The sequence below is a fragment of the Manis pentadactyla genome, chromosome 7 (genome assembly GCF_030020395.1).
Source record: "Manis pentadactyla isolate mManPen7 chromosome 7, mManPen7.hap1, whole genome shotgun sequence".
NCBI classification, from domain to species: domain Eukaryota; kingdom Metazoa; phylum Chordata; class Mammalia; order Pholidota; family Manidae; genus Manis; species Manis pentadactyla.
In genome coordinates, this window is record NC_080025.1 from 67749733 (window position 1) to 67769508 (window position 19776).

The 19776-nt window shown below is 33.3% G+C and overlaps 1 protein-coding gene across 4 annotated transcripts in view; it reads right to left on the minus strand.

Annotated features, from left to right (window-relative positions):
* Positions 1–299: 299 nt before the first annotated feature.
* SEMA3A (semaphorin 3A) overlaps positions 300–19776 on the minus strand; it is a 467315-nt gene continuing 447838 nt past the window's right edge. For all 4 annotated transcript variants that reach the window (XM_057504463.1, XM_057504465.1, XM_057504464.1 and 1 more), the window contains 2 exons: positions 8648–8790; positions 300–7275 (listed from right to left, as the gene is read on the minus strand). In XM_057504463.1, coding sequence (XP_057360446.1) covers positions 6820–7275; positions 8648–8790 — 599 coding nt within the window. In that variant the 3' untranslated portion in view covers positions 300–6819. The remainder of the gene's footprint in view (positions 7276–8647; positions 8791–19776) is intronic.

Genomic DNA, 19776 nt, shown 5'->3' on the forward strand with positions numbered 1-19776 from the left:
GTATAACAAAATTTCCATCTCATGGATTAAATGAGATAATGGAAATACCTTGAACATTATAAAGTGATATAAAAACATAATTTCTACTATTGCCAGTAAGGCCTTATTAATGTTTCTCTACTTCTGCTTATATTGATTTTATTTAATATCATCATAATAAATTATAATACAATGTAATATAAAGAGTTTCTGCTTTTAGGTTTAATATGCATTGATACCAGATCTTATAAAAATGTTTTATAAATAATTCCTTTAAACAAGTTCAAAAATATTACTTCCCAATAATGAATATAAAGCTACCCGATATGACATCTTTTTAATAAATGCTTTCTAATGACAAAGAGTTGCTTAGAAAGAGACAAGTATGGAAACAATTACAAATTATATTCCAATCCCCACTGGGGGTAACAGGATATACTGTTTTTTTAATGATTAGAGATTTTGCAATCTAGGCATTTTGTTGTTTTTTAAATTCCAGAGAGGTTAAGAAATTAAAGGCAAAACCTTAATGGTATGTTTCCGGAGTAAATGACTAGACTGTTGTTTTGGTTAATATATAATCATTTTAGGATGAGTACTCACTCAGACTTTTACAAGTGAATATATTTCACAACTGAAAGATTTCAATATGCTCTTTGATATGTGTACCAGATTTTATTTCTGATGCTATATAACATTCCCTCGGTAATAATGTAACCTGCTTCCTGAACCAAATAAATTCTAATTAATGTCAACAAACATAGGATTAAGGTCAAAAGTAGTGGGAAAAAAGAAAATGAGCAATGTTTCTGAAACTGGTAGATGCTAACATTGCAAATTTGAAAAAGAGATGTATCATTTTTACTCAGTATCAATAATCAAGTAGAATTTATTGAACGGTATACAGAGACCTATATTAATTTGTGACATTTATCAACAATTTAAAACATTGCATGAAGAAACAAAACTATTTGAGGACTAATGAAACTATCATTTTTTTTTTAAATTCAAGGATACAAACCTTCTAAAAATTGAGGTGTAATAGAAAAAAAAATCCTAAAGTGGAAAAGCTGTTTGATTTTAGACACATAACTTTGTCTAAAATAGTTAAGTATCTCTGGAATTAGTTATCAAAAAAATAATCAAAACTGGGCTACACAAATGGCAATGACTTTTGTCTAAATGCTTTCAGTTAGATACACAAAAGAGACATTGGAATTGAGACTTCAAAATTACCCAAATTGTGATGACTTGAACACATTTATGAGAACTTTTGCTTAGATACTGTATAAATAAACAGTGTGTCTACAAGTCTAATGTTTAGATTAAGAGAAATAAAATACATTCTTTGTTATGTGAGAAAAAACTTGACCATTCAATGTAATGGTAGTGTTGAGTTGACAAATTCAAGATGCAGCTAGGCTTCCTCTTTTTTCTTTTTTCTTTTTTTTTTAAATTAGGAGTCTTTGTCAACTATGTACGCTGACTTCACTTGCATTGCTGTTTAGCTGTGAAGTACTCCATCTAGGGTATCCACTGAACAAATACAGGCTTTATATTTTCATGCTATCTTTCATAAAGCCCCATTTGTGCATTATCTTGCTAACTAATTAGCAAGGCAATGTTGAGCCCCATGGCTGAGCAGGCTAACATGACACGAGTGGGGTAGTGCTGAATGCAGGTGCAATGTAAGAAACTAGAATTTGAGCTGAGTCAGAACAGAGGAGTCAACCAGGTGAAGCTATCTTTTCCCAACCAGTCATTGGTGGAATTCTGAACTCCAGCTGAAGAATGGTTAGTTGAACTAGATCACGATATAGATCATTTTAAGGATGGTTGCGGGAACACTGCTCAGTGCTATGATTCCAGCTGAGCAAAGAGAAGAGGTCAACACGAGAGCAGATGAGGGAAGTGGGTGGAAGGAAGCAGAGTGAATGACACCATGTGCCAGTAATGAGGTTGTGGGGTACAAATAAAGCTGAATAGACCAAAATCCAGGAAAAACCAAACGCACCATTTTGATTCACAGTAGGACATTTTACTTTATCAACCCCTTGCTCTATCCATTTGTCATGCTTGTCCCAGAATAAAAGCATTGTTCACACCTCTCCACTGCTCTCATTATTTTTTCTGCCAGACTGCCCTGCCTATACTTCACTTGAGCAAATCTGTCTTAAATTTCAATTCACAGCTATGGGTCACTTCTTTTTGAAGCTTTCCATGATTGATCTCATTAAATTAATCCCTCCCCAGCTTTGATCCCAGAGTACTTTGGAGTTTGCATTTGGCACATACCACATTATAACCTGGCTCTTTCCAACAGTGCTTTATTGAGCTCCTTCCTTGTGCCAACCATCACAGTAGGCACTGGGGGCAGAGATAAATTAGATACAAACCCTACCCTCAAGGAGTTCACAGTCTAGAAAGGGAGATGGGGAAGTTAACAAAGAAATCACACCTTTGTGATAAGTGTGGCAATAAAAAAGTATATACAAGGCACAGATTGAGTGCAGAGTAGATGGTTAGCATCATCTAGAGATGGAGATCAGACACTTGCTGGAAGATGACATATCGTGTTACTGTTTATTTCACTGTGAGCTCTTGAGCATGGGGGTTATATCTCACTCATCTTAGTATCCTCAGCACCTACCATTACCTAGCACACAGGGGACATGTAAGATCTATCAGTGGAATTTAATTGAACAGGTAGGAATCTGGTTCTAAAGGACAAAGTGTCTACAAGCCCAATTTCTTTATATTCAAAAATCATCTTTTTGTTCAGTTTAGTTAGAGTTGGTACTTCTGCTTTTCCCTGTGTATACTTACATGTCTGAAATGAAAACCTGGCTGTTTCCCTTGGTCCGGTTGACTGTGACAAGAGCTGTACTATATACAATGCACCATTTCTGTGGCTTCATTCTCTCTTTCAGTTGTAGGTCTTAGTATATTAATGTTATAAATGTTATGTAATTATGTTTAACTAGTGTAAGAAAATTATTAGAAATCAAATAAGCTAATAGGATTTTGCAGGCTTTTTAAACAGTAATGTTTTCTTTTTTATGGAAACATGCACTTAGTGAACATTGACATTGTCCTTAAATAACTATGACAAAGTTAAAATTAAAAGCACGGATGTCTTTCCCTTAGGCCAGTTTGTATCTAACACATTATAACACAATAAGATGACATTGAGTCCTATTTGTTAAGTATGTGTTTGAAGCCATGAGACTTGAGAATTGAGTTCCATTAGTAGAATACAAATAGTGCTTAAAAAGTGAATTCATAAAACAAAGATTTCAAAATGTTATACTATAAACTCTGTATTAATAAAATGCTTATGACCTTCAAGCATGGCAATTTGATTAACAATATCAGGCATCATTGTAAATACTAAATGAAACTAAAATGATTGTGATTAATGACACAACATAGAATTTCATCCTCATATTTCTTTTTTAGAAAGGACATAAAAGTAACAATATTTAATTTAAAGGGCATAAAATTCACAACATCACAATATAGAACCCAGTTTGTAGATGACTGCAATGAAGAAATCTGCTAGCTGATTATCTAGTGACCTAACTTTGGCTTTCAACATTTTCTAAACTTATGTTCCTTGACACCATATGCTAAAGGGAACAGTAAAGACATCTGAATTCAAATATTTTGAAGAAATGTGTATTTAGCAACTGAATACATGCTAAAAGGAATAATTTACAGCAGCAGTTTCATTACATTTTTCTCTCAGTTGTTTAGTTCCCATCTGAAATGCAATGATAAATACAGATATGGAACATATTTACCTGCAAAAAACATGCTTATTTGAATGGGCACATATCTTTTGCCCTGAAATAGCACACAAACCACCTTGTCAGCTGTGTCGGAAAATTTTTCATTTTAGGATGATGTTGAAACACACTGAAATGGAGTACCTATAAAAAGCTGCATTTTACACTGTTCTTCCTCTTCTTTTCAAAATTATTTACATCTCTTTGCCTAATGTGTAGGTAGCAAAAATATGAAACACATACCATTGGAAAAAATCACTAAATAATACATAAAAAATAGCAATAAGTGTGCATTTACATGCATTTACATTTTACATTTGATTTCAACTGGGCCATAATTTCTCTGCTGGGATGTACCTTTTTTCCTGCCTTAAGATTGAATTTCTGGGAGAATAAAGGATAACTTGTATTCAGGTTTTAGGAATTAGCTGTAGGTGTATATGTGTTTCTAGAACTATATAGTCTGTCCCTTTTGCTGAACTGGAAACAAAATGCTGAAAAAAGCAGCACACAATTGGAGTTGTTAAAACAAAAAGTATTTTGTTAAAAAAAAAAGAATTAGTTTAAGGTCACATATGTCTCTTAACAAAGTTTCAACTCTTATGATACATGCATATGTCAGTCTATTAAGACTTACTAAATGCGAATTATTTTTCATGCAAACTGATCCTTTGCAATTCATATTGGCAGAAGATTATGATGTAATAGGAGTTATTTACTTGCAAGTTTTATCTATAATTTTCTTCGAAAACTTAGACCTGATGATTTATAAAGATATGCCAGTAGATCTGTTTCTTTTTGTTTAACTGAAGTCTAGAATTTCTTTCTATGGATATTTCATAATACCAAACAAAATGCACTGAGATATTGGAAGGCATCCCTGAAGTTATAAAATCTCTATCCTTTCAAATCCTTTATTTTTGAGGATGAATAAGAAATAGGATACTTCTGTTATTGCAAATAAATTTGTTTCAGCTGCAAATTTAGAATGAAATGCAATGAATTTTATCACAATGAAGATATTCTATGACCTTTTAAAATAATTATCTATTTTTGGAACACTCTTTCTGCTCTGATTTGTATTTGAAACACTTTTTTTCTCTACAGGAGTGTCTTCTTCAAATAATTTTAAGTTCAGCTACCATTTGGGGTGTACTTCTGAAAGTAACACTGTATTAATCAATGGAGTCTAAAATTGAATGTAGACTATTTTTAGGCTTTCATTTGAAAAAGCATCAAATTGTTTATTCAAAGTAATCATTAAAACTGAAACATGAGCTTCCATCTGTGAAATATTTCAGCTGAGAGAGAATTTTTTTAAATTCACTGTAGTCTGAGGTGAGAAATCAATGCTAAGTTAATTAGAATCCCAAGACAGCTAGACTTAGAATTTCAATGTCGCTTTCATTAATTATATTAAGATGTTTCTTTTGCATTTTTGTGCATGATGAAGGACTTAGCGGTGGATACCTGGAAAGGTGAGTGCAGAGCAAAAGAAACTGTATTGTAATGCTGAAGGTCTTATACATCTTGAATTCAAAGATCCTCAAGGAATAATTCTAGGATAATAAAGCAAGCAAGCCCTTAATTAATAATCTTTTACCTTATTTTATAAGTTGTTGCAGGAGACAAAGAGTTTCACATGTTCTAAGTGTGGGTTGTGGTTGTGTCCTGGGAAACAGTTTGTATAAAAATTGCACCCATCAATGTAGAAAGAGGCATATGTTCTTTAGACCAATGGTTGTTTTAAACAAGATGAAACAGGAGGCAGCTGATACAGATGTAAGGAGAGGTGGGAAATTTTCTTTAAGATGTTGTCTGAATATTTCTGATCTCTCTCTTTTCAGAAAAGTTAAGTTTTTAAGTTTTGAGAAAAAAAAGATGTAATTCCTAATGGAATCATGAGAGAGTTTTTATGTCTCCAATATCAGGCGGGAGTTCAAGCACAGAATTAAGAGACATCTCCTATTCACATTATATTAAGATAATGCTTATTATTTTCAAGAAATCTGCAGTTCTTTTTCTCATCATTGATCCATTAGGAACAACAAAATGCATTTGACATATCAATATGTTTCCTCCCTTTTTTGCCAGTTAAGTGCTGTTTTTCTAAGGATATTATGCAGGTTAAAACCAATTTAGGTAATACTTAAAGAATGGGAGGTGTTATTTGTTTGAATTTTCAGAGAAATGAAGCATAACTTGTATCCAGGTTTTAGGAATTAGCTATAGGTGTATATGTGTTTCTAGAACTATATAGTCTGTCCCTTTTGCTGAACTGGAAACAAAATGCTGGAAAAAAGCAGCACACAATTGGAGTTGTTAAAACAAAAAGTATATATCACAATAATTGTAATTTAAGACAAAAACCTACTCTAGCTTAGAAAAGAGCTCGTTTTTACTGCATATTTGTCATAGTACATTTAAATTATAGTTTTAATAAAATACATCTTTAGATCAAAGCTGAAAGAAGACATCAGTAGTAGATCAGTGTATTCCATTTTTCTTCTGGATGATGGATGGTTTATGTTTTTTATATTTCCACAGACCATTTCATTCAGGATCATTTTACTCCTCCAGTACATATAAACACAAGTGCTGGTAGACAGAAAAATAGCCTTGAATCCAACCACATTTTGGAATATTCATCAGCTTAGGAAACCTATGCAGTTTATTTTAAACTTTTAGTTCAAGAAAATGGCTTTGCTGATGCAGTTTTTCTTCTTTAGATGGCAGTATGGCAAGTGACATTTTTATTTCTCAAGCAAAGAAGAAAGCGAAACCTGTACAATGAAATCTCGTAGGAAACATTAAGTCTGCTAAAGTGAACATCTGCGTTCACCTGACCTCTATTAGGTGTTGGTACGAGGAAGAAAGCCTGTTAGGAAAGTTATTCATGGACTTAATTTATAGTTGGCGGACCTCAGTTGCATTTCCCACCATTGTAAACATCCACATAATGCCATGATAAAAGTTCATGTATATTGCATTTTTTTCCAGTTATTGTCTAGGCAAGTTTCTACTTGTTTGAGGTTTCTAGAGGTAATGCAGCTCAGACACTCCTGGGTGCCCTCTCGAATTCGTGGGTCCTCCTGTTTCTACCTTTCTTATTTTCCTGTAAGTGCTTCCATTTGTTGCTGCTCCCCTGGGAATGCCCTGGCCTTTGCCGACGCTGTTTTCGGTCCCTTTTCCAAACCTGTTCACAGAAGTCATCCATTGTGTTCAGGTTGGGGTGGTTGATGAGCTGCATGAAGTCTCTGTACCAGACCTTCTGGCTAGGTGTCATGCTGTTGGACATCTCTTTGGTTTTGGGGCCATCTCCATCTTCATCTTTATGGAGAAGTTCTTCCAAATGCTCTGTGTCAATGACTTCCAGGGTCACTTTCAGAAGAGTTTGCATGAATCCATGTTCCACGGCATGACAGAGGTAATTGCCGGAATCCTTTCGCTGTAGGCTACGCAGTAGAAGGCCTTGTTCTGTCCTGATGATGTGATCATCTATTCTGATCTAGCAGAAGAAAAAAAGGTAGTAAAAATATACACATTTAAAAGAAATATGTCTTGAAACTATGTCTCAGTCACAATTAGACTGTGTTGAGGCACATTTTAACAGTTAATAACATTTCTAGCTTAAGAGAAATGATAGCATCTTCTCAGCAGGGAAAAGAATTATCAATCTCTGTCAGTTGTTTCTAAGATGCACTGCAAAATACTGGTTGTCTATTGTTTTTCTATTGTTGTAATAGAATTTCTCATTATAGCAATTTAGTGTTCAATGCAATGGGAGGAAAGGACAAAGATAAAGAAGGTATACAAATATAGGATAAAGTTAACATTAAATATTAGAATTAGAAATACAGAACCATGACTGTAGAAAACAAGGCAGTATTAACATGAACTTATAATGAGATTTGAAAAAAATAAAACTAAAATAATTAGCAGTTGAGCAAGCAGAAAAAAACATGGGGTTATATGTTCAATAATTATTTTTCAATTTCCTAAGTCTCAAATGTGACAAAAATATGAAGATACGCTCTTGAATATATGCAACCTCACTTATATTTTGAATACAGTTTACAACAGAGAACTCTGAAACCCTAACCTGGTAATGTATAGAATCAACCTTGACATTTGTATGATGTGAACAGATATTTAAAGACTGCTTCAAATGTCAAAGAAGAAAACAAGAGGGTTTTTACCTTTTTATTCATTATTATGTTTGTAAAGCTGTCTGCATATAATGTATTTACAAATTGTCTACATAGTCTGATTACCCTTATTTCTTCTCAATAGCTTCAAAGGCTCAGAGTTCTCATTGAGATTTTCTGTATACAATTAATTTTTTTAGTGGAATAAATGGATCTATTAAGGATGAAGACCTATCTGATGCTACATGCATAGTTCATATAAGAGTAATTAGTGGGACCTCAGACCCTTCATCCTAAATCTACTACTCCCATTCCTAAACTTCCTCTCCCTTGAGAAGGAGGTTAATGAAGAAAGGAAAACATGTTTGGATAGCAGAATTAATTAAACAAAAGTTAAAATTAGTACAGGATTTGATTTTTTTCACACAAATATAAATAATATAATTGCTCCGTAGGTAACTATGGGAAGAAAAAGAAAGACTAAAATATATTCCCAAAAAGCTTCTAGGACAAAACTCTTACCAATTCACCTTCCTTTCTCCAACTCCTAGCACGAAGTCCATCTTATGATCAGCATTTAGTGTGTGTTTATTTAAGGAATGGGCTATTGATGGGCTAAGAAAAGGATTAAGATTCACAGTACTTTGGTCCCCCCTTAAGTCAACCAAGCTGGGGTCACTTAACAGCATATGTTATTAGATGGAAATATTCCAGTCAATTTCATGCCTATACCTCTTCTTTTCGCTCTTCATTTCGCCTCTGGAATTGCCAATAGACTAGAGCTCGCTGTGATTTGGGGCTGCATTCCAGGAACGTGCTACTATTTTCTACTCCATAGATGATTCTTTCTTCAAGGCTGTGGCCATGATGATTATCTGGAGGGTGACGAGGAAATGAAACGAGAAACGTTAGAGAAGTAAATTCAGCTTTCCAAAGTATTAATTTGGAAATTCAGGAGATCAATTTGTTGCCAAGTTAGACGTCTTTTCCAAGTTGATTGAGGTTGGCAGCAATGTCAAGGATGTAAGGTTTCAGAATGTAAGGGCCTAAGTAGACAAATCATTTTGGTATGGGTTATATAAAGCATACACAGAGGTTTGTCTACTAGAAAACAGCATTACATTAACAAAATCAGCCATGTGTGTAGTATATGTATACATCTTCATATGCCAGTATAATACTCTCCATGAAATTGTCACTATAAACCTCTATGTTCTGACTAATGGGCCCAGTACATATTGTACTATTTTCTAACAGAAAAGCTACTCAACTGGGCTTTTGGAAGCAAGAATCTGTTTCTGAGAAATCATTTTGCCTCTCCATGTTTGTTTTTCATCCATAAAATTAAATTCACCAACCAATAATATTTACCTACTGTTTTACAGAAGACAGAGTTCAGGAAGTTTATACTCCCCACCAAAAACTCCTAAATAATCCACACGTCTGTTCTGAAGATCAATTGGTGTGAAATGTTTAGGATGGTTCAGAAGAAAGATGCACAATTATAATGCAATGTGGTTTCAATTGTCTTTATTTTAAAATGACATATCGTTTATTATTTTCAAGAATTAGGCTAAAGAATATGGCAAAAGTATATAATACAATGCAGCAATAAGAAGACCTGTTTCCTGGTTAAGTTTCTATTATTTTACCCTTTATGTAACCCCCTTCAATGTGGTAAATGAAACACAGTTAAGATCAAAAGTACAACACAGGGAGTCTAGGTAAAACTCATTTAGAGAAAAAATTCCTTATTATCTTGTATAATCCTGTTTCCATTATGACATCCTGTACAATCTGGAACTCATTAATTTTAAAAATAATAAATATATCCTCACATTCATAGAGGCCTGACAATGGAGACAAATGAAAAATTTTTGCTCTCTACTTCAAATTCAGCTAGATTCTTAATTAAAAATAAAGCTTTCCCCCTTTTTTGACATCACTTTGACAGTTTTACTCTCATTCTCATCAGCTGAATACTTTTATCTGTCACAGACAAAATGTTTTGCTCTCACTGTCCAAAATCCTGCTTCTATCCAATCCTTGAACATGGCCTATGTCAATAATCTCCTGTCTCACCCTGCATATGGTCCACCTCCGTTTGCTATTCCCAGGGATGTCAACCCCAGGGCTTTCTCCTCTACTGCCTTAGGTGTTAAACAAAACTCCTCCAATATTGGGAAGCATCTCTCCCTTCTTATTTAAAAGATTAGTCCCTAGGAAATAGAAAAAACAGAAAATGACTGAAATGTGAAAACAATAGTATTTAACTGATTCTGAGTCACATCTTTTTGCACGTTGGAGATATATATCTTGGTGTGTCAGCATCTACATTGACTATGGTAGTGTTTTTCTTTTCCATCTGAAATTCTTAGGGCATCTCTGATTGAAATAGATATGGCACATGTTGCTTTGCTAGTTTGCAAGACATCTGATTCCATGGATAGAGATGAATTGAATCCCTAGGCCCAACAGGGCTGGAAAATCTGTGATTCAGGTGCTACGATGAATAATTAGAATGCCTTATCAAAGAGGTCAATGGAGTTTACACTGAATACATTTTTTTTTGCTAATTGCTATACAGTTTAAACTTTGATTTAGAAAGCTTTCATTTGGAATATTATTTAGCCTTAAAAAGGAAGGAAATCAGCAATACGTAACAACATGGATGAATGCTGAGGACATAGTAAGTGAAATAGCCAATCACTGAAGAACAAATACTGTATGGTCTGACCTATATGAAGCATCACAGTAGTCAAACTCCTAGAAGCAGATAGTGGGATGGTGGTTGCTAAGGGAAGTAGGGAGCTCCTAATCAATGATTACAAAGTTTCAATCATACAGGATGATTAAGATCTTGAGATCTGCTGTATAACATTGTGCCTATAGTGAACGATACTGTACACTTAAATATCTGTTAAGAGAGTGGATCTCATGGTAAGTGTACTTGCTCCAACAAAATAAAAAATGTTGAAAAATGTTTTTGATTTAAAAAAATAAATGCTTTTACTTTCAGGAAGAGACTTTTCATTCAGTCTCTACATGTTAACGAATTATACACCATATGACAGCATAACATAGGAAAATCCACTGGATTTAGAAACGAGCAACATGGCAATCCACCAGTATCTTCTGGCTTACTAACCTTGCTCCCCAGACCTCTTTTCTTATAGAAATGTATGATAATAACTGACTTGTCTCTCTGACTGAATCCAAGTTACTTTTACATGGATATCTCTAGTAATTTAAGGTATAAGTCACTGTTCCATAGACCTCTGTTTAAATCCTTCAGTACATTCCTTAACACAGAGCTATGGAGAGCAATGCAATTTGTATAATAAGAAACAAGAGAGTTTAGTATAAATGTAACATCATTAGGCACACTTAAAAAAAAATCATTGTCTAAGTTGTCTTCTCCCCAATTAATTTAATTATTCTATCTGATTCATACAGAGCTTTCGGATAACCTTTCTTATAGTCCTGGAAAACCTGCTCAGTTTTTAGTTTCTGTTTAAGACTCCTCTGCTGACAGCAAACATTTCCCAATGTATAGGAAAAAAAAAAAAGAATTCTCTTAGTAGGAAATCTTTTTCTCATATTTAAAAAATATTTCACTTTATCTGCTACATATCTGTAGTAGAAGCTAATATAAGATGATTTTGATTTAGCCATGCATTTAGTTTAATAGCAATAGCTTAAGTTTAACCTAGCAACAGTTTTTAGTTTAACATAGCGATAGTTGATGGACTTCTTCAAGAAACTCATGACATGCAGGTACTTTTCCACCTGAATAAAATAATAGTCCACAACTAGCAAATTTGGTTCATTGGCTTGGTGCCTTTAGTTAGTCTGTCTTGATAACTAATAATGCCAAAACCTTAAGGGCTCATTCTCCTCTTAAGTTGGCTCTTTGTTTCTTTCCTTTGTCCAAATAACATAGCAAGAGTAAATCTAGTAAGTAAGCTGTGAAGTCCTGTCCTATTACCTATCAATCATAGCCATCATTGAAACTACTACTGTCTTTGGTTTGAAATTCTCCTGTTTTATGTTCTGTTTAGGTTCTGCTGCCATCAACAATAACTGCAAAAACTAAATTTCCACTAAATGCAGCTGTTTCTGTTAATTCCTCTGCAGTAGACTGCTTCTATCAGCAACTTCTAATTTAGGGTCAAGTCAACTTTCATTTAATGTTTAAAAATAGGTGACTTCAGTCGAGCATTCACATGTTTGGGTGCTCAGGTGTAACAACCTGTAAACATTTTTTTTCTGTTAATTTCCCCACACCTGACACTTTATAAACAGATACCCAATAAATATTTTAGAAAGAACTATTAGAAGCCACTCAATAACTATCCACTCCCTTTCTTGACCCTTCTACCCAACAACATGAGTAAATTTTTTACAACACAGGAAATATTAGAAGTCCAGTAACAATGTGTTTCTCTTTCCTTTTTTTCTTCCTTTCTTCTCCCTTTCCCCAAATCTCTCTTTGTCTCTCACTCTCTCCCTCAAAAAATTTTTACAAATAGGAACAATATTTATTCAAACAAAGAGCTCTGCATAGAAATGGTAACATAGTGCAGCTATACTCTATTTTTCAGAACACACATTATTTAATTCATAATTACTCAATATATATCAAAGGCTCAAGTGAGAAATCATTTTCCTGAAGGATATGAAATCTTGCATATTCAGGTTAAGCATAATCTAAAATCCCTGTCTGGAGTAAACTAGATGATCTGAGAGAAGTTTCCATGGAACACATTGTGCTAATATTGGGATATAATTGATTTTACTGAATTGTGCTGGTGGGGTCCCTTTGACCTACGTTGAGGAAGCCCATAAGCAATACTCTGCTTTGCTCATTATGTGCATGTCACAAAGTTGACAAGGATGGTGTTCCACGGCCTTGCAGTGTTTTCTTGATGCTCATCTTTGGGAAATTTTTCTTTCAGATGTTAGTTTTTAGGAATTATGGAATTCTCTTGAAAAAGTAAGCTTTTTAAGTGAACTTTGTGATTCATGAATTGATATTTTCCCCTCTACATCAGGTAACAAAACCTGTTAGACAAATTTATGTCTTACCCTTATAACTTCTTGGTAAGTATGTTCTTCCTACATGCGTGATTTTGTTCACTGTCAGCATACTGGCTTTGCCTGTGGGACATGATTGCTGTCTTTGTATTATCTGTGTTTTTAATCAGACAGCTGCAAATTGTCTGAGAAATATTAGGTCATTTAGCGCACTTACAGACAATGTAAAACTATTTTAACCTTTTTAATATTTTGTTGTTAATAAGTATCTACATAAAAATAACAGTATACTGTCTGGACACAGAAATAGTCATAAATACATGAGGTGATATTATTATTGCTGTTCCTGTGACAGTTTCAACTGTTAATTTGGAACTTACAATCCTTTACTGAGGATCCATACAAGACAAATTGTGAACTCCCTCCCAATATTAGTCCTACTCACCTACCACCATCAAAAGAAGTATTTCCTTTATGCTTCCTAAAAATCTCTTTTTCATATATATTTAGAACACAAGTACTCTTATTTGTTATAATTATTTGTTAATTTGGTTACCTTCCTCCATGCTGTGTGTTCCATATTCCTGGCACTGGCAATCATAAATCTTTAGCTGATGTTTGCTGAGTGACAAATCCAGGCAACTATTTTACTCTGCATTTAAAAGCTGAAATCTCATGTAACTTTGACATCCTCAATATACAGGGTTATCATAATTATAATAAAAGGAATTATTAAAAGTTTAATTAGTTAAAAAAGGCATAGGTTTTATAACCCTGATTATGAGAGAATATGTTATTGAGCTGCTGGTAAATGTAAACATTTCAAATAATCTATATTTGTTAAGTTTTATAACATGAAAAGAGTTGATTTGAGATTATAGCGGTGGAAGATGATGACTGAGTATCCTTCAAAATCAAAAATCCCAAATATGGGTTAAGAAGAGAAAGAGATTTGAGAAATCACATGAATATAATCTCCCATCTCCAGGGACACCTATTATCTCTAAAGGAGGGTTCTGCTGATGAGAAAGTAATCTTGTAGATCTCCAGAAAGAAAGCAATCTTTTTTTAATCCATTTTTAAATACATCTCACATTTAGAATGCAACTATTCTGAATAGAAACTTCTGTCATGAAAATTACCAGTAGACAAGAAGGGTGTAGTTGTTACACTGGCATAATGAATTCTCAGGGGTTGAACTGAATAGTTAGAGCAAAATAACTGTGAGGAACAAACATTAAAATTATTTTAAAAGCACTACAGTATGTTTGAATAACACAATGGTACAATATGTTGCAGCTGTTAATGACAAGAAATAATGTTTTTAAGGAAGCAATCTTCAATTAATCATTTCCTCTTTTAGAGTGATAATTTATGGAAATGAAATGAGGCTAATAAACCAGAAAGAATGGGAGAAAAGAAAGAAGTTAAATAAATTGTTTCCTTTTGTAGCAACAAAAAAGTCATGATATCCATCACTTGGCCAGAAATATCATGTTGCTAAAGGCCTTATTTAGTATTTGATTTTCTTCCAATATAGCTGAAACAGAAGGCATCACATTTCAGCTTTTCACTTATTTCACTCTTCATTTTAACCCCATAAATGTCTCTCAAGATTGAAATGTTAATAATGAAGGAATCTTAGGAAGTTTGATGTCATGTAATAAAGACAGAGATGGATGAGGTAGTGAGCCATGTATTTTTTCAACTATTTGATCTCTATTATAATTTTTGATGTTCTCCCCTTTAGGTTATTAAAAAAACTAATTTTGTAAGTAAAGAATATAAAAGTAAAGCAACTTGGGGGGAGGGCAAATGACTGCGTATTGTTTTAATTGTTTAGTAAATACAGTTAGTTGCTGAACTACATAAAGATAAACCTAATTCCAATTGTTTTCACCACATTGTAGTTTTAATATTTTATATTGTATATTTTTTTCAGTAATATTCAGTCTTAAAGGTAAAGCAAAGGAGGAAAAGAAATGTTGCCCATCGACTCTTGGTGACATAGAAAATTGTAGATATGCACTTCATAAGTGCAAACAGCATTACTTCAGTTTTCTTAACTGGATTCCAGATGATTTTCTCCAGAAATACAATGGGCACTTTATCAATAGAAAAGATTCTAATTCAATTTCAAGTCAATGAATATCTCTTTAAGTAGCAGTAGCTGAAAAGGCAAATCAAGGATGAATCAGTAACTCTTGGGAAGACATAAAATATGTAAAATTTTAAAAAATTGAAGACAAAATGTTCATTCATCTTTAACAATCATGTATATTTTTGAACCTGACTATTTAGATGGCTAACAACGATTTAATAATCTCATATATTGCAGTACACTTAAATTCTATAGTATATACTCAACTATATAACAGGGATCCTGTTTGTTTATCAAGATAATGGTTAGCACAATGTTTCTTCAATGTGTTATACCAACCAGTTATTCAGTAAATGTTGAATGTGAGTTTGTATGCAGGCATGCACTTAGAAATGCATGCATATGTATTAAAGTCCATGTGCTTAATAAAGCTATTTATCAAGTACAAAAAGACTCAATTAATGAAACATTAGAGAAAATTTAAACTTATAATTTATCAGCTTGCTAAAATAAATTTAAATTTTAAACTACTTTGTTTTATGCCTTAAATTAAGAACTGTTTCTGGTTGTGGGAATCAATTATCAACCTGAATATAGCATTTCAAATTTTACAATTCAAGTAGTTTCTAATCTTTCTTGAGCCCAATTCCTGTGGATTTTTGTTTTAAATGTTCTTGTCAGTATACAGATAGGTAGATGGATAAACAAACAAAGAAGTATGATCTGGGTCTTTCAATTTTATTTTTCATATGTAATTATTGAATTAGAATCACTAGTATCTTATTTTTAAGAGATTTATTAATTTAAAACACAAAAATGAAATTGATATGTTATTAAGTTAACCATGAAGCCATTTGAATAGTTGAATTCAATACGGTTCTTAGTACCTTACAATATCAGAGGCTACAGTGCTTCTTAGTATAGGGTAGGTTGAAACTCAATTACTTTAAAAAACAACACGAGTATGAAAATATGTAGTGTAATATTTAGTCTATATTGAACATTTATGTTTTATTTTCATGAATTTATAGCAAGTGCTTTATCAAGAAAGCACATATTATCAAGAAAGCACATATAATCTATATGCCAAAGTTACTTACCATAGAAACTTTTGCATTTAAAAGTAAGTAAACATGGACTTCAATTTACTCTTTCATAAGAAATATGATAGGACATGATGGAAAACACTCATTTGTTGAAGCAGAAACTTTCCATAAACAATAATGAAAATATCATGTTGTAATGTTTTGTAATAAGTTTACAATATTTTTTGTTAGATTTATTCTTATATATTTTGCTGCTGTTATAAATGGTACCCAATTGTTTGTTGCTGATATATAGAAAACAATTGGTTTTTTATATATTGACTTTGTATCCACTGACCTTGCTAAATTCACTGATTTATCATAATAATTTTGATTTCTTCTTAAATCCGAGAGACTTTCCTAATTTCAAGCAAAATTTTTAAAAATCTTTTTGGGTGTATGTCTAATTATTTTGGGCTATAGTTAAAGTTTCTGCATTATAGAATCTCTTGTGGGTTTTTTTTTGAAATTGTATTATTTTCTTTATAACCAGGTATATAACTGATTTCTATGGACATAAAGGGTATATATTCTCTGTAGGTTAGAAAGTTCTCTTTGGGTTAAATCAAACTTACAAACTGTATTATACAGTTCCTCTATGATTTGCATTGTTTTTGCCTAATTAGCCAAATCCTGAAAATTAATATTATTTATGTATTTGACTATGTTTGGTGCATAAATATATGTGACTTAGGTTGCCTTTATAGATTATGTATAATTATGAATCTTAATCACAAGTATGGAAAATGCATATTATCTTAGATTATACATACATGTACAATATTGTGCATTTATTTTTATTAAATAATAGCCTTTGTGCACTTTCCAAAAAAAAAATACCATGTTGTACTTATTTAATATGTTTTTCTTGTACGTTTTAGAATTTAAAAAATACAGTACCCTTAAAACTTTCCATTTACAACAATTAAATTATAGGTACTTAAACAGTTGGGTGAACTCTGATCACATATTGAAAAACTTTAATATGGAATAATGATAATATTTCAAATATCTTCTTATTCAAGTTGTGTATGCATGTCTTGTGTACACTAAGAATAACTGGGCTATGTGCCTAAGGTAATATCAGAAGAGGACTACTGTGCTGATTACACTGAGTGAAAATAGTTTCAAAATGGTTTACCAAATTTATAGAAGATAATGCTGTAATATTTTCATCCTCGGATGCCCACTTATTTGTATTTTAACATTTCTGATATCAGAATGTGTTTTAACAGTTGCTCTTGATGTGAGCTGAAGGTGCCTTTGTCCAGAAAGAATTTATTCTTCCTTCTGCCAGATACGTGAGGCCCTACTAAGTTGATACCTTTTCAAAGTCTTATCTGAGGTTTGTGGTGCCCCTGTTGGTGTGAATCCAGAAAGTAAACCTTCCTGAGCACCATCTGTGGTTCAGGGAGTGTTTTTTCCCTTTTCCACCACCCATGTATTCAGCTGAAACAGGCAAATGTCTTCCTTGGTATCTTCTTCTCCATGGAAGTTTATTTTGCCTTTGCACTAATATTAGAACATACTATGTCCTGGATTGATGCTGGGAATTTATTTGATTGCCCATCTCGGGCAGTTTTTCTTTCTTAGCATTACATAAAATAATGGGAATCTTGCATTCAGTGACATCTTAGACTTAGTACAATTTGGTAATTTACTGAAGTTAGGGATTTTTTTTTTAGGGCTGGCATCATGTTCATGTACCAAATCTTGAGGCTTCTCTTGGGACTAAATGCTCAGATTCATAGTTGGGTTTTCTACATTGTATAAAAGGAACGAAGACACAGATCAGATTAGCACTTTATTTAGAACACTAAATTTACAACTCTGCAGACCATAGAGATGACATTTCCAAAGATATTTTATGAAATTCTGGAATGATTTTGATACCAACCAAGACATAAATTGAGGTGAGCTAATCGTAGAGGTAATTAAGAAGACTGAATCCTGTGGATGTTTTGCTGTAGGATGCTAGAAAGGCAATGCATGTATGTACAACAGCCAAGAGAGCTAGTCAGTGATGTCACTGAACTAGAGGTTAGGACAATACAATACTTCAAAAATTTAAAGACCTAAACCTAAGATGATATTAACTTTTAAAAATGTAGTTACTTATGGTGTGAGCTTTTTTTCTTTCTGGACATGTGGATCATAATGCAGTCCTTGTTTAGTAAAGAAGGGGAACTGGGAAGTAGATTAAAGGCAAACTGACTTAGCCGTTTATGCCCTTGAATGCAAAGTCAAACTCCCAATTGTGTACACAACAGTTATTTTAGGGAAGGGAAGGTACTGGAAACAACCTGGAGGTTCTCTTCAGCATTCTGTATGAGGAGTGAGTGGGAAGACAAGAACTGCCAGCACATATATATTTAAAGTTTTATGCTGAAGTTTCCTAGAAGAATGGCCATCAGTGATGAAAGAGGGTGTGCTGGATCAAGGGAAAGTGCACCTGGCTTTTTCTGTTTCACCTAGGCCAGCTCACCATTAGTGCTGCCTTTACATGAGAGGGAGCAGAGTGCTGAGTGAGTGCTAAAGGGTTCATGGAGAGTGAGATTTCTTCCACCTTAATGCTGAGTTGTTTTATATATTTCCTCTATTAAAAGCTCAGGATATGTAAAATATAGAGTGTTACAGGCTATGTTTACCATTACAGCTGGAACTGATCGTCCTGAAGTATGTAATTTGGCTTCAAGTTGCTTAGCAGCTTTCTGTGAAAACGTCTCATGTCTTTATGCTTCCATACGAGCACATATATTTTTATTCAAAGTGAGATGTGACATTAGCAAGACAACATACATGATTTAACAGGGCTGGGTTCTGGATTTTTGCCCACTTTACTTTCAAATATTGACATCACCTATTCCAAGATAATTCATTGAATCTTAATGGTGAGGCTCAGCCTGGCCATCTGGGAATGCCTGACTTAGTTTCCAAACATTTGAAACTTACTGTAATTTATGGTATATATTTTTGTTTGGTCAATTAACAATACAAGCAGACAAGGGGAAAAGAGGCCTTCAAAAAAGCAATGTTTTATTGCTGCAGAGCTTCTTGGGCTATTTTACCATTTCCTCCCATATATCACAAGCATGTACATAGAGTTGTTTATCCACATACATACTAAGATCCAGAAACACTGAACCAAAGCAATTCTCTTTTCCCCCTACAGTATGCATTCTGATTGAAGAACCAGGAGAGAAACTGATTCATATTTATTTTACTTTCTATAGCTAAACAATTATATATTCCCATTTTTTACCAGCTTTTATTGCCCTAATTTCATCAAGACACAACTTTACAATCTGAAGCACTCTCCATGACCTCTTCACTCAAAAGTCAACAGCATGTATTTACCCGCAGTCTCACATCTTACTAAAAATAAATATGCTTTTGGCCAGCTTTTCTTTGTACATATGCACTCATAATTCCAGCACATATATTATATCATTTTGAAAAAATACTAACTGGTTCTATGAAGGGACTGGATTGCTGAACAAATTGGATTTTTCAGTAACTCTAGCAATCTTCAAAATATAGCATAGTATCCTACACTTAGTGGTGTATAGTAATTATGTATTGGTTAATTGATTGGTTGAAAATAATGTTTCTTAAGAGAGATTCCATTTCCAAATATG